This window comes from Aedes albopictus, chromosome 3, assembly GCF_035046485.1.
Source record: "Aedes albopictus strain Foshan chromosome 3, AalbF5, whole genome shotgun sequence".
Classification (NCBI taxonomy): domain Eukaryota; kingdom Metazoa; phylum Arthropoda; class Insecta; order Diptera; family Culicidae; genus Aedes; species Aedes albopictus.
Genome location: NC_085138.1, coordinates 192,152,822 through 192,166,388, shown reverse-complemented (window position 1 = coordinate 192,166,388; position 13,567 = coordinate 192,152,822). Strand labels below are relative to the sequence as shown.

Sequence of the window (13,567 nt, the reverse complement as noted above, 5' to 3'; positions counted from 1 at the left end):
TCCAAATCCAATCCAAATCCAATCCAAATCCAATCCAAATCCAATCCAAATCCAATCCAAATCCAATCCAAATCCAATCCAAATCCAATCCAAATCCAATCCAAATCCAATCCAAATCCAATCCAAATCCAATCCAAATCCAATCCAAATCCAATCCAAATCCAATCCAAATCCAATCCAAATCCAATCCAAATCCAATCCAAATCCAATCCAAATCCAATCCAAATCCAATCCAAATCCAATCCAAATCCAATCCAAATCCAATCCAAATCCAATCCAAATCCAATCCAAATCCAATCCAAATCCAATCCAAATCCAATCCAAATCCAATCCAAATCCAATCCAAATCCAATCCAAATCCAATCCAAATCCAATCCAAATCCAATCCAAATCCAATCCAAATCCAATCCAAATCCAATCCAAATCCAATCCAAATCCAATCCAAATCCAATCCAAATCCAATCCAAATCCAATCCAAATCCAATCCAAATCCAATCCAAATCCAAATCCAATCCAAATCCAATCCAAATCCAATCCAAATCCAATCCAAATCCAATCTAAATCCAATCCAAATCCAATCCAAATCCAATCCAAATCCAATCCAATCCAAATCCAATCCAAATACAATCCAAATCCAATCCAAATCCAATCCAAATCCAATCCAAATCCAATCCAAATCCAATCCAAATCCAATCCAAATCCAATCCAAATCCAATCCAAATCCAATCCAAATCCAATCCAAATCCAATCCAAATCCAATCCAAATACAATCCAAATCCAATCCAAATCCAATCCAAATCCAATCCAAATCCAATCCAAATCCAATCCAAATCCAATCCAAATCCAATCCAAATCCAATCCAAATCCAATCCAAATCCAATCCAAATCTAATCCAAATCCAATCCAAATCTAATCCAAATCCAATCCAAATCCAATCCAAATCCAATCCAAATCCAATCCAAATCCAATCCAAATCCAATCCAAATCCAATCCAAATCCAATCCAAATCCAATCCAAATCCAATCCAAATCCAATCCAAATCCAATCCAAATCCAATCCAAATCCAATCCAAATCCAATCCAAATCCAATCCAAATCCAATCCAAATCCAATCCAAATCCAATCCAAATCTAATCCAAATCCAATCCAAATCCAATCCAAATCCAATCCAAATCCAATCCAAATCCAATCCAAATCCGATCCAAATCCAATCCAAATCCAATCCAAATCCAATCCAAATCCAATCCAAATCCAATCCAAATCCAATCCAAATCCAATCCAAATCCAATCCAAATCCAATCCAAATCCAATCCAAATCCAATCCAAATCCAATCCAAATCCAATCCAAATCCAATCCAAATCCAATCCAAATCCAATCCAAATCCAATCCAAATCCAATCCAAATCCAATCCAAATCCAATCCAATCCAAATCTAATCCAAATCCAATCCAAATCCAATCCAAATCCAATCCAAATCCAATCCAAATCCAATCCAAATCCAATCCAAATCCAATCCAAATCCAATCCAAATCCAATCCAAATCCAATCCAAATCCAAATCCAAATCCAAATCCAATCCAAATCCAAATCCAAATCCAAATCCAAATCCAATCCAAATTCAAATCCAATCCAAATCCAATCCAAATCCAATCCAAATCCAATCCAAATCCAATCCAAATCCAATCCAAATCCAATCCAAATCCAATCCAAATCCAATCCAAATCCAATCCAAATCCAATCCAAATCCAATCCAAATCCAATCCAAATCCAATCCAAATCCAAATCCAATCCAAATCCAATCCAAATCCAATCCAAATCCAATCCAAATCCAATCCAAATCCAATCCAAATCCAATCCAAATCCAATCCAAATCCAATCCAAATCCAATCCAATCCAAATCCAATCCAAATCCAATCCAAATCCAATCCAAATCCAATCAAATCCAATCCAAATCCAATCCAAATCCAATCCAAATCCAATCCAAATCCAATCCAAATCCAATTCAAATCCAATCCAAATCCAATCCAAATCCAATCCAAATCCAATCCAAATCCAATCCAAATCCAATCCAAATCCAATCCAAATCCAATCCAAATCCAATCCAAATCCAATCCAAATCCAATCCAAATCCAATCCAAATCCAATCCAAATCCAATCCAAATCCAATCCAAATCCAATCCAAATCCAAATCCAAATCCAAATCCAAATCCAAATCCAAATCCAAATCCAATCCAAATTCAAATCCAATCCAAATCCAATCCAAATCCAATCCAAATCCAATCCAAATCCAATCCAAATCCAATCCAAATCCAATCCAAATCCAATCCAAATCCAATCCAAATCCAAATCCAATCCAAATCCAATCCAAATCCAATCCAAATCCAATCCAAATCCAATCCAAATCCAATCCAAATCCAATCCAAATCCAATCCAAATCCAATCCAAATCCAATCCAAATCCAATCCAATCCAAATCCAATCCAAATCCAATCCAAATCCAATCCAAATCCAATCCAAATCCAATCCAAATCCAATCCAAATCCAATCCAAATCCAATCCAAATCCAATCCAAATCCAATCCAAATCCAATCCAAATCCAATCCAAATCCAATCCAAATCCAATCCAAAATCAATCCAAATCCAATCCAAATCCAATCCAAATCCAATCCAAATCCAATCCAAATCCAATCCAAATCCAATCCAAATCCAATCCAAATCCAATCCAAATCCAATCCAAATCCAATCCAAATCCAATCCAAATCCAATCCAAATCCAATCCAAATCCCATCCAAATCCAATCCAAATCCAATCCAAATCCAATCCAAATCCAATCCAAATCCAATCCAAATCCAATCCAAATCTAATCCAAATCCAATCCAAATCCAATCCAAATCCAATCCAAATCCAATCCAAATCCAATCCAAATCCAATCCAAATCCAATCCAAATCCAATCCAAATCCAATCCAAATCCAATCCAAATCCAATCCAAATCCAATCCAAATCCAATCCAAATCCAATCCAAATCCAATCCAAATCCAATCCAAATCCAATCCAAATCCAATCCAAATCCAATCCAAATCCAATCCAAATCCAATCCAAATCCAATCCAAATCCAATCCAAATCCAATCCAAATCCAATCCAAATCCAATCCAAATCCAATCCAAATCCAATCCAAATCCAATCCAAATCCAATCCAAATCCAATCCAAATCCAATCCAAATCCAATCCAAATCCAATCCAAATCCAATCCAAATCCAATCCAAATCCAAATCCAATCCAAATCCAATCCAAATCCAATCCAAATCCAATCCAAATCCAATCTAAATCCAATCCAAATCCAATCCAAATCCAATCCAAATCCAATCCAATCCAAATCCAATCCAAATACAATCCAAATCCAATCCAAATCCAATCCAAATCCAATCCAAATCCAATCCAAATCCAATCCAAATCCAATCCAAATCCAATCCAAATCCAATCCAAATCCAATCCAAATCCAATCCAAATCCAATCCAAATCCAATCCAAATACAATCCAAATCCAATCCAAATCCAATCCAAATCCAATCCAAATCCAATCCAAATCCAATCCAAATCCAATCCAAATCCAATCCAAATCCAATCCAAATCCAATCCAAATCCAATCCAAATCTAATCCAAATCCAATCCAAATCTAATCCAAATCCAATCCAAATCCAATCCAAATCCAATCCAAATCCAATCCAAATCCAATCCAAATCCAATCCAAATCCAATCCAAATCCAATCCAAATCCAATCCAAATCCAATCCAAATCCAATCCAAATCCAATCCAAATCCAATCCAAATCCAATCCAAATCCAATCCAAATCCAATCCAAATCCAATCCAAATCTAATCCAAATCCAATCCAAATCCAATCCAAATCCAATCCAAATCCAATCCAAATCCAATCCAAATCCGATCCAAATCCAATCCAAATCCAATCCAAATCCAATCCAAATCCAATCCAAATCCAATCCAAATCCAATCCAAATCCAATCCAAATCCAATCCAAATCCAATCCAAATCCAATCCAAATCCAATCCAAATCCAATCCAAATCCAATCCAAATCCAATCCAAATCCAATCCAAATCCAATCCAAATCCAATCCAAATCCAATCCAAATCCAATCCAAATCCAATCCAATCCAAATCTAATCCAAATCCAATCCAAATCCAATCCAAATCCAATCCAAATCCAATCCAAATCCAATCCAAATCCAATCCAAATCCAATCCAAATCCAATCCAAATCCAATCCAAATCCAAATCCAAATCCAAATCCAATCCAAATCCAAATCCAAATCCAAATCCAAATCCAATCCAAATTCAAATCCAATCCAAATCCAATCCAAATCCAATCCAAATCCAATCCAAATCCAATCCAAATCCAATCCAAATTCAAATCCAATCCAAATCCAATCCAAATCCAATCCAAATCCAATCCAAATCCAATCCAAATCCAATCCAAATCCAATCCAAATCCAATCCAAATCCAATCCAAATCCAATCCAAATCCAATCCAAATCCAATCCAAATCCAATCCAAATCCAATCCAAATCCAATCCAAATCCAATCCAAATCCAATCCAAATCCAATCCAAATCCAATCCAAATCCAATCCAAATCCAATCCAAATCCAATCCAAATCCAATCCAAATCCAATCCAAATCCAATCCAAATCCAATCCAAATCCAATCCAAATCCAATCCAAATCCAATCCAAATCCAATCCAAATCCAATCCAAATCCAATCCAAATCCAATCCAAATCCAATCCAAATCCAATCCAAATCCAATCCAAATCCAATCCAAATCCAATCCAAATCCAATCCAAATCCAATCCAAATCCAATCCAAATCCAATCCAAATCCAATCCAAATCCAATCCAAATCCAATCCAAATCCAATCCAAATCCAATCCAATTCCAATCCAAATCCAATCCAAATCCAATCCAAATCCAATCCAAATCCAATCCAAATCCAATCCAAATCCAATCCAAATCCAAATCCAATCCAAATCCAATCCAAATCCAATCCAAATCCAATCCAAATCCAATCCAAATCCAATCCAAATCCAATCCAAATCCAATCCAAATCCAATCCAAATCCAATCCAAATCCAATCCAAATCCAATCCAAATCCAATCCAAATCCAATCCAAATCCAATTCAAATTCAATCCAAATTCAATTCAAATCCAATTCAAATCCAAAACAAATCTCATCCAAATCAAGATCCAAATCCAATCCAAATCCAATCACAATTCAATCAAAATTCAATCCAAAACCACACCAAATTGAATCCAGATCCACATCTTATCTATATCCAATCCATATCCAGTACAAATGCAATTCAAATCCAATCCAATCCAAATCCAATCAAAATTCAATCCAAATCAAATCCAAATCTACATTACATCTACATATATTATCGCCATATTCACTTCAAAAATCAATATCATCATCAACATTGTTGTTGCTTCGTAAAATGGTTCATGCACTGAAAGACGGCTTGCGGTTGAAATTGCTATTCTGAGGGTCATAAATGCACAACGTTTCGCCGCCTCCAAAAATATGGCCATACCTAGCACCTTTTTCCAACACAGCCTCCCTTATCGTTACACCTGGAGATCACCACAGCAGACGGAATCTCAAATCGACCACGTTCTGATTGACGGACGGCACTTCTCCGACATTATCGACGTCAGGACCTATCGTGGCGCCAACATCGACTCCGACCACTATCTGGTGATGGTCAAACTGCGCCCAAAACTCTCCGTCATCAACAATGTACGGTACCGCCACGGTACAACCTAGAGCGACTGAAGCAACCGGATGTCGCCTCAGCATACGCGCAGAATCTCGAATCCGCGTTGCCAGACGAGGGCGAGCTCGATGAGGCCCCTCTAGAGGACTGCTGGAGTACAGTGAAAGCAGCCATCAACGACGCAGCCGAGAGCACCATCGGGTACGTGGAACGGAATCGACGAAACGAATGGTTCGACGAAGAGTGCCGAACGATTTTGGAGAAGAAGAACGCAGCGAGGGCGGTAATGCTGCAGCAAGGGACTCGACAGAACGTGGAACGTTACGCCGGACAGACATGTGATACGAGTGTGATTCCTGTACAACGGTACGCAGTGTCAAGAAAATTCTAACAAGACTGACTTGAACTGAGAGAATTTACAGTATGGCACTCATTTCAAGCGCAAATTTACAATGATTCTTGTATCACATGTGTGTCATAAGTATAATGCAACGTGTACGTACACGCAACACCACTTCAAGCAGAAACCACCATGAGCGCCATTCATTTGATATCACTCATGAGTGTCTGATGGCGCTCAGACTGCATACACACGTTTATAAAAAATAACACATAACTGTGTGAATTAAACTCATTGAAAACATAAATAAAAAAGAACGAAAGCAATGCTTCTCTTCTTATTTAAGGTTCAAATGAGAATCGCATATTATCCAAAACCGAAAAAGCACTTTTCTGCATAATTACGAAAAAGCTAACAAAAGCACCGTGTCGGATTGTCATAATTGACTAAATAAACAATCGGACATTCTTATTTTATTCGATTTGTGGATTATTTTGGGAAAAAGTGCTTTTTAGTTCTGGAACATTTGTCATTCTCAATTGAGCCTTAAAGGTCATATTTCCATTTTATTATTAAAAAAAAAACAATTAATATTATCATTATTAATATTATTATATTGTTCATAATACTTGGAAGGAATTCGTTATGTAATATTCCGGTTAGTGAGTTTCAAAATCAGTTTTATTTTTTATTCTTCATTTCATTTGTTCATTTTTTTAAGCGTGCTCAACTTTTGTTTTGACAGTCGACGACAAGTGCGTGTTTTGTCTGACAAATTGTAAATAAACAAGCTCGTTTCGCGCTCCAGTTCAGTTCACTTTTCACATTTTCTCTGAAAAAATTGCGTGTGACGAACAGTTTTAGTTGATCTCTGTGTTTCGTTAGAGCTAGGCTAGGCAAAACAGTAGTTATTTATAATTGAAACAGAGTTTGCCATAGTTCGCAATTGTTCTGTCGCTGGGAAAGTGAAGCAGCATGTTCCTTCTGAGATCACCTCTCGCGTCATCGATTGGATCAAAGTTGTTCCAAAAAACGACTGCCCTTCGGACTTCGGCAGCCGTTATCAGTGCGAACAGCAATGGTGTTGGTAAATTTGCCGTATTTGGTCAAAGGTATGTACATTGTCAATCCCGCTGCTGCTGATGATTCGAATCTAGGTCTAAACTCTACCGTTCGTTACAGCTTGTCGCACATCAGTTACCTGAAGGGGCAGGGAGACCTGGAATGTACCGCCGGAACAATGACCGACGGTAAGCAAATCATGCACATAATGCAGCATTAGAGTAATGATGTCATAAGCGAGTGACTCAAGGCGAGCGCGCACGCGGATATGAATGAATCATACGTTTATTTATGTTTTTTTGGGTTGACTGTTTCATTGCGGAATTCATTCGATTGTTTATTCATTATGTTATATCCTTTGTTATTGCATTCGTAGCTTTATTTGAAAAAAAAAATCTTCAAATTATTTTTAAAATCATATATTGCTTAAGGTTGAACAATTTCATGTTGATGTTATAGTCGTCATTAAGAAATCGAAATCAGTTTCCCAAATTTATAACGTGTAAGTTTATTCGTTTATTCATTACGATAAATAAACTCAGGGGTACGTACGTATTTTCGGCAGTTTTGTTTCTGGCGTCGTGGGGGAACTCGAAGTTGGCCTCAAATCTTATCCAACCAAGCTGAATAATACGATCAAGTTTCAGGCAGTTTGGCCGACAAAAATGCCTTTTCACTGCAAAAGTTTTCGTTTCAAACATTATTACAGAGATATTACGGCAGATACTTTCAATGATTGTTCAATATAAGTTCCCATAGGAGTGCAATTTTATCTACGAAACTCGGATATCCAAACAGATGCAGTCCGGGCTAATGATCCTTTCTACTTTTAAACTTTTTCTTGTTCATTTCAGTAAAGCAAATCATCATCAAAAAGCTCGGCATCGAGGTGGGATACACCCCATTCGTGAGTACACGTGAGCATCTCACTCAGTATGCACCGAGAACCTTGGAGGAATTACCTCCGCGCAGTATGCAGGACTCGTTCACTTCGGCTATCATCCCTTTGACGAGCGATAAGATTCTCAAGGATAAATACGTCGGTTTTATGGGGAACGTTCGGTTGGGTCGCCTCATGGAGGACATGGATATGTTTGCTGGTCGGTGCCTCTCGAAACCTTGATGAAAGACATGTTTTAATTATCCTTCTACTTTCGCAGTGTGGGTAGTGCATAAGCACTTATTACTGCCAAACCTACCGGAAGGAGTGGCCCTGCCGTACACGTTTGTTACCGTCATGGTGGACAAGATAGATTTTACGGATTTGGTTCCGACTCACGATGCAGACATTCGGCTCTCCGGACACGTTAGCTGGGTGGGTCGCACTTCGATCGAAATCGTAGTATGGATGGAGCAAAAGTTGCACGGCAAGTGGCGCAAATTGACCCGCGCTTTGTTCCTGATGGCGGCTAGGGATGCAACCAATACGAAGGCAGCTCTAATCAACCCTCTGATACCGGCCAACGAGGAGGAGAAGGTCATTTTCGATGGAGGAGAATGTAAGTTTTTCTAGTCAGTTTTAATTTGATACTTTATTTGTTGGGATCTGTCCATTAACTACTACCGGCAATCATCTCAGACTGCCTTCTTCTGCTTTGTAGAATGTTGCCAGCTTCACATTTTGAATTTGCTCTGGATGTGCACCATTTGATCAGACTTCCTTCCTTTTTCTAGAAATCTTTGGGATGCTATGAATGAACATTATATTGATCATATGGGGAATAGTCATTACCACATTAGCCCATTGGAAAACCTGAATTTGAATGCCCATTCAAATGCTTCTCGTAACACTTTTGTACTAATTCAAAACTTGAGTAAAATAAAAAAGATAATCCCCAAATTTATAAAAACCCAAATAAAAATGCCAAAGCTTTTTCACGGTCGTCATGTCTTGTGTTAAGATTTTCGCGTGACATGGCGACCGTGACAGAGTCCTTGTCGATGGGGGTTGTCGAAACTTAAGTGTAAATGTATAATTACACATTTACCATATACTTATTTTACAGTGAACATGAGGTTAACTGCCGTGAATCGCATATCAGTCCCATCTATGCTGGATTTCCTATGCAAATGGGACAGATATGCGATTCAGGGCAGTTAAGGTTATAAAGCTCTTCAGTAGGCCTCTAACGATCGAGCTTAGATCGGCTGAAAATAGTATCAAATATACTTTATGAGCATGAGGTATCGCCAGGGCTCAGCAGATTTTAGTTTTTTCCTCTACTTCCCATTTTGAACGGTTGATTTTTTACCAATTTTATCTGTTTATATTTAGATCAACTACATTATTTGATAATGTTTCACATTATTGAATAATATTATTTCAATAATGTTTGTATTGTAAACCAATTAATGTTAATCGACTTTAACGGTCAATCTTTGAGCGCTTTTTGTTAAAAAATAAATTTTACAAACAATTGTTCCTATAAACCTAATGAAATATTTTGTATCGCTGAACAAGAGTTTGGCTCGTTTACCAATGGATCGTTTCGGAGGCTTAGATAGGGTGGTGTTGGATCTACCATAATACCTGGTCTTTTGATACCTGATGAGCATCGTAGAAAACATCATTTTTATGTCAATGAACTACTATTACTACAAATGCTTTGCACAAAGAATTTCGATGGTTTCATCGTTCCATATGTTCGTATTGCACTTTTATCGATATTTTGTCACGATCGCCATGTTGAACTTAGTCTGCATTTCCAATATACAATACAAATTTCAATTGTCATGTTTAAAACATGGACGTTTCAAACTGCCTATAATCACATAACTGTTTCATATGAATAGGAAACCCAGCAAAGATCGGACTGATATGCGATTACAGACAGTAAAAAATTCCACCCCGTCTGCCCTATGTCACACTTTTTTGCAAAAGAAATCTGTATATGGGTTGTCATACTTTGCTGAACCTCCTTCCGCATCAAAGCGTGACTTAATGTATGGACGTACTAATTGATTGCATAACGTAAATCTCTAAGCTTGCATGTGAATTAATCTCACAACAATCTATTCCAGCTCGTAAAAAGCGACGTATCCAACTGCAGAAGGAAGACTTGCTGAAAACGGAACCGAATGACTTCGAGCAAGGGCTGGTGCATGATTTGTTTGTTAAATCGATCGATACGAAGAGTCGTGCTTTTAATAAGCGAATCCTGCCCCCGGGATACACCTGGATGGAGGATGCCACCATGGCCAACATTGTTTTCTCCCACCCGGAAGATCGCAATGCTCACAATAAAGTTTTCGGTGGTTTCCTAATGCGAAACGCATTGGAACTGAGTTGGGCATTGGCGTACAATTTCGCCAAACGGCGACCGAAACTAGAACACATTTCCGATATCAGTTTCCACCATCCCGTCGACGTATCCTCGATGCTGAACATGCAGGCTCATGTGATCTATACCGATCTCCATTATATGCAGATCGTCGTGCTGGCGGATGTCTATGACGCCGTCACAGGACAACAAACCACCACCAACTCGTTCTACTATACTTATTCGGTGGCAGAACGGCTGCCTCACATAATGCCCAAAACTTACCATGAGGCCATGTATTACATAGAAGGACGTCGGAAATTCCGTTTTGCTATGGGCCTTGACGCTCCGAAGGGCACAACAGGTCCTACTCAATAGAGTAGTGATTGAAGATTTGAACCTTTTTTGGGAGAATATCGTACTTCAAGTGCAACTAAAATTTGATATTATTTTTGTCAAAACAGGTGCTTATTTTTTAATAATTGGATGTTAATTCTGTTGTTATTCTGTTCTACCCGCCGTATATGGACGCTTATATTATATATTGCAAACGCTATTGTGTATTATAACTACTACTTACCGCCAGTAATAATTATAATTACTAGTTAAAGTTCATTAAGCGTGTTTGATTTATCCGAATATTTCCATATGCTCAAGAGATGCAGGATTCACAAGAAGATTCAGGAGGAAGGATTTAGATTAGACCAACGATTAGAAAGTTTAGCGCCCATCAGCTGACGAACAAAATTGACCTACGACTAATCAATTTCAACATCTCCAAAAATATGGCCATCCGTGGGAGCTTTTCCAACATAACCTCCCTTATAAATGCAGGCAGAAGAACATAACAGTTTTTTTTTATTCTCGTACAAATTGGTGCCTACGTGTTCTTAGATTTTTTTTCACGGGTCATGTATATGAAATATGAACAAAAACTTAATTGAAGAAAATCAGGATCGCCTAATTTTCCGGATACTCCCAAATTCCTGAAAATTTTATTGTAGGTAAGATGTTTAAGGCAAAATGCTTCTATTTCCTGATTTTTTTGGTTTTTGATTTTTTATTAAATAACGAAGCAATATTTTCAAAATCGATTTCTGTGCACATGAAGAGTATGGATCAAGGTATCTCCTGATTTTTTTTGTGGTGGAAAAAGTTTTCCATTTTTGCAGAAACCATTTTTTTGTGAAATTTTATTCAAAAATGGTTTCTGCAAAAACGAAAAACATTTTCCACCACGAAAAAACATCAGGAGATACCTTTATCCATACTCTAGATGTGTACGAAAACCGATTTTGAAAATATTGCTTCGTTATTCTATAAAAAATCACAAACCAAAAAGTGAGGAAATGGATCCAGTTCCGCCTTAATGAAGCGAAACAAACCGGAGATTCGACTCAGTACAGAAAAGCCCTGCTTCAGATGAACTTTTACGCATACTCGAGCCCACTTCCAATAAAACGATCAGAATCATCTCAGGACTATTGCCATCTACACCAGCCCCAGCAGCCTGCTCGGAAATGGGAATCCTGCCACTCGAATTCAAGCTAGCGCTTACACTCTGTAACCGAGCGATCAGTTTCCTGGAGCGTACCAAAGCTAACAGGAACCTTGGCTTCCTTCCCTATCAAGCCAATCGTGTCCTGCAGGCTCTGGCTAATTGCCGGCTTCCCCCGGTGGCTGCGCTTCACCGCGTCGGGCCAAGAAGCTGGTTAGCGAAGAATATCCTTATTGACAACTATATCAAAACAAAATTCAGGAGAAATGCCAACCCCAGTCAAGTAAGCTCATGTCAAAGAGCGAATCAGCCAGAAATACGCCCTGGCAGATGTCAGATTCACAGATGGCTCCAAAAGGAACAACTCTGTGGGTGCTGGAATTTTCGCCAATGGGATCAGTGAATCCCACAAACAGGCTCTTGAATCCCCGACAAACAGGCACCCATTTATACATTGGATACATAGCACAGCACGATGGAAGAACAAAACAAGGATATTACCTTTCTCTGGGTTCCTGGTCACTTCGGGTAACGAAAAGGCGGACGCACTGGCAAACCTCGGCCGGGAAAGTCGTCTGCTAACACCAACGTCACCAGCTGATGATGTACGTTTGTGGGTCAGAAACGTCATCTGGGACTTTTGGGCCCAGCGCTGGAATAGAGACCGTACATGTTTTGCCAGAAAAATAATACCAATTGTCGAACGATGGGAAGACCTAATATCCCGGAGAGAGCAAGTGATCATCTCAAGACTACGCACGGGTCATACTAGACTTTCGCACTATATGAGCGGAAGAGGCGATTTCAAAATACTCTGCGTAAACTGCAACACCCATACTCTGTTGAAAATCTCATCGTCAACTGTCCGACTCTGGAAAACCTCCGTATAAAACATAATATTACGTGCATCTACACAGCACTCAGTCCACAAAAAACTGGACAAACCGCTTTGCTGGACTTTCTAAAGGATGCCAAGCTATACGACGCTATATAGCTAAAACTACAACCTCGACAAAACCTATGGGGCCGTCCATATACCACGTGGACAGAAAAATAGATTTAGACCCCCTCCCCCCTCCCCGTGGACAAGCGTGGACTTTCCACAGTCCCCTACCCCCCTCCCATAATGTCCACGTGGACTTTAGAAACAAATATTTCGATTTTTTTTCTATTTTTAAAAATGGGAAAATGTTGGGAATCAGTGACTTTGTAAAGTTTATTTAGAGAATGATTTATTCTTGGATAACAATACTTTAAATATAATTAACATTTTTTTAGAAATAAAAATGTTCAATAGTTTTCGTAGTATAAGTTATCAACTTTTACTGCATTAAATGTTTGTTCAATCCATGCTTGTCTAAATTTTTGTTGAGATGACTTTCATATGGTGGGATTTTTAAAATTAACAAAGGTTCATTTTTTATGGGAATTTAAAAAATAAACAAGAATTAAAGCGATATTTCTAAAGTACGCAAGTGTAGTACAATAAATAGAAATGGTACAATTTAATGCCCTTTAAAAATTTCTAAAATTCTAGAGGAAATTTCTTGACCAATTTTTGAGTTAAACATCGATAGTAAGAAAGACTTTATCATTTCTACAGATAGGGTAATTTTCCAATTGTTGCA

The 13,567-nt window shown here is 38.3% G+C and overlaps 2 protein-coding genes across 2 annotated transcripts in view; one reads left to right on the top strand and one right to left on the bottom strand.

The window, feature by feature from the left end:
* The first annotated feature begins 6,880 nt into the window (after window positions 1–6,880).
* LOC115258186 (acyl-coenzyme A thioesterase 9, mitochondrial) lies at window positions 6,881–11,056 on the top strand. The gene is made up of 5 exons (XM_029858251.2): window positions 6,881–7,231; window positions 7,302–7,369; window positions 8,036–8,281; window positions 8,342–8,680; window positions 10,203–11,056. The coding sequence occupies exons 1-5, from the start codon at window positions 7,095–7,097 to the stop codon at window positions 10,817–10,819; spliced, it is 1,407 nt and encodes a 468-aa protein (XP_029714111.2). The 5' UTR covers window positions 6,881–7,094; the 3' UTR covers window positions 10,820–11,056.
* A 932-nt stretch (window positions 11,057–11,988) lies between these two features.
* LOC109429101 (rho GTPase-activating protein gacZ) overlaps window positions 11,989–13,567 on the bottom strand; it is a 46,006-nt gene continuing 44,427 nt past the window's right edge. Inside the window, exon 3 of the mRNA XM_029863541.2 lies at window positions 11,989–12,149. Within this exon, the coding sequence (XP_029719401.2) occupies window positions 11,989–12,149 (161 nt within the window). The remainder of the gene's footprint in view (window positions 12,150–13,567) is intronic.

Coding starts and splice junctions, on each gene's coding strand:
- LOC115258186 (XM_029858251.2), top strand. CDS start 7,095: ATGTTCCTTCTGAGATCACCTCTCGCGTCATCGATTGGATCAAAGTTG. Junction 7,232..7,301: donor TTTGCCGTATTTGGTCAAAG/GTATGTACATTG, acceptor CGTTCGTTACAG/CTTGTCGCACATCAGTTACC. Junction 7,370..8,035: donor CGCCGGAACAATGACCGACG/GTAAGCAAATCA, acceptor TGTTCATTTCAG/TAAAGCAAATCATCATCAAA.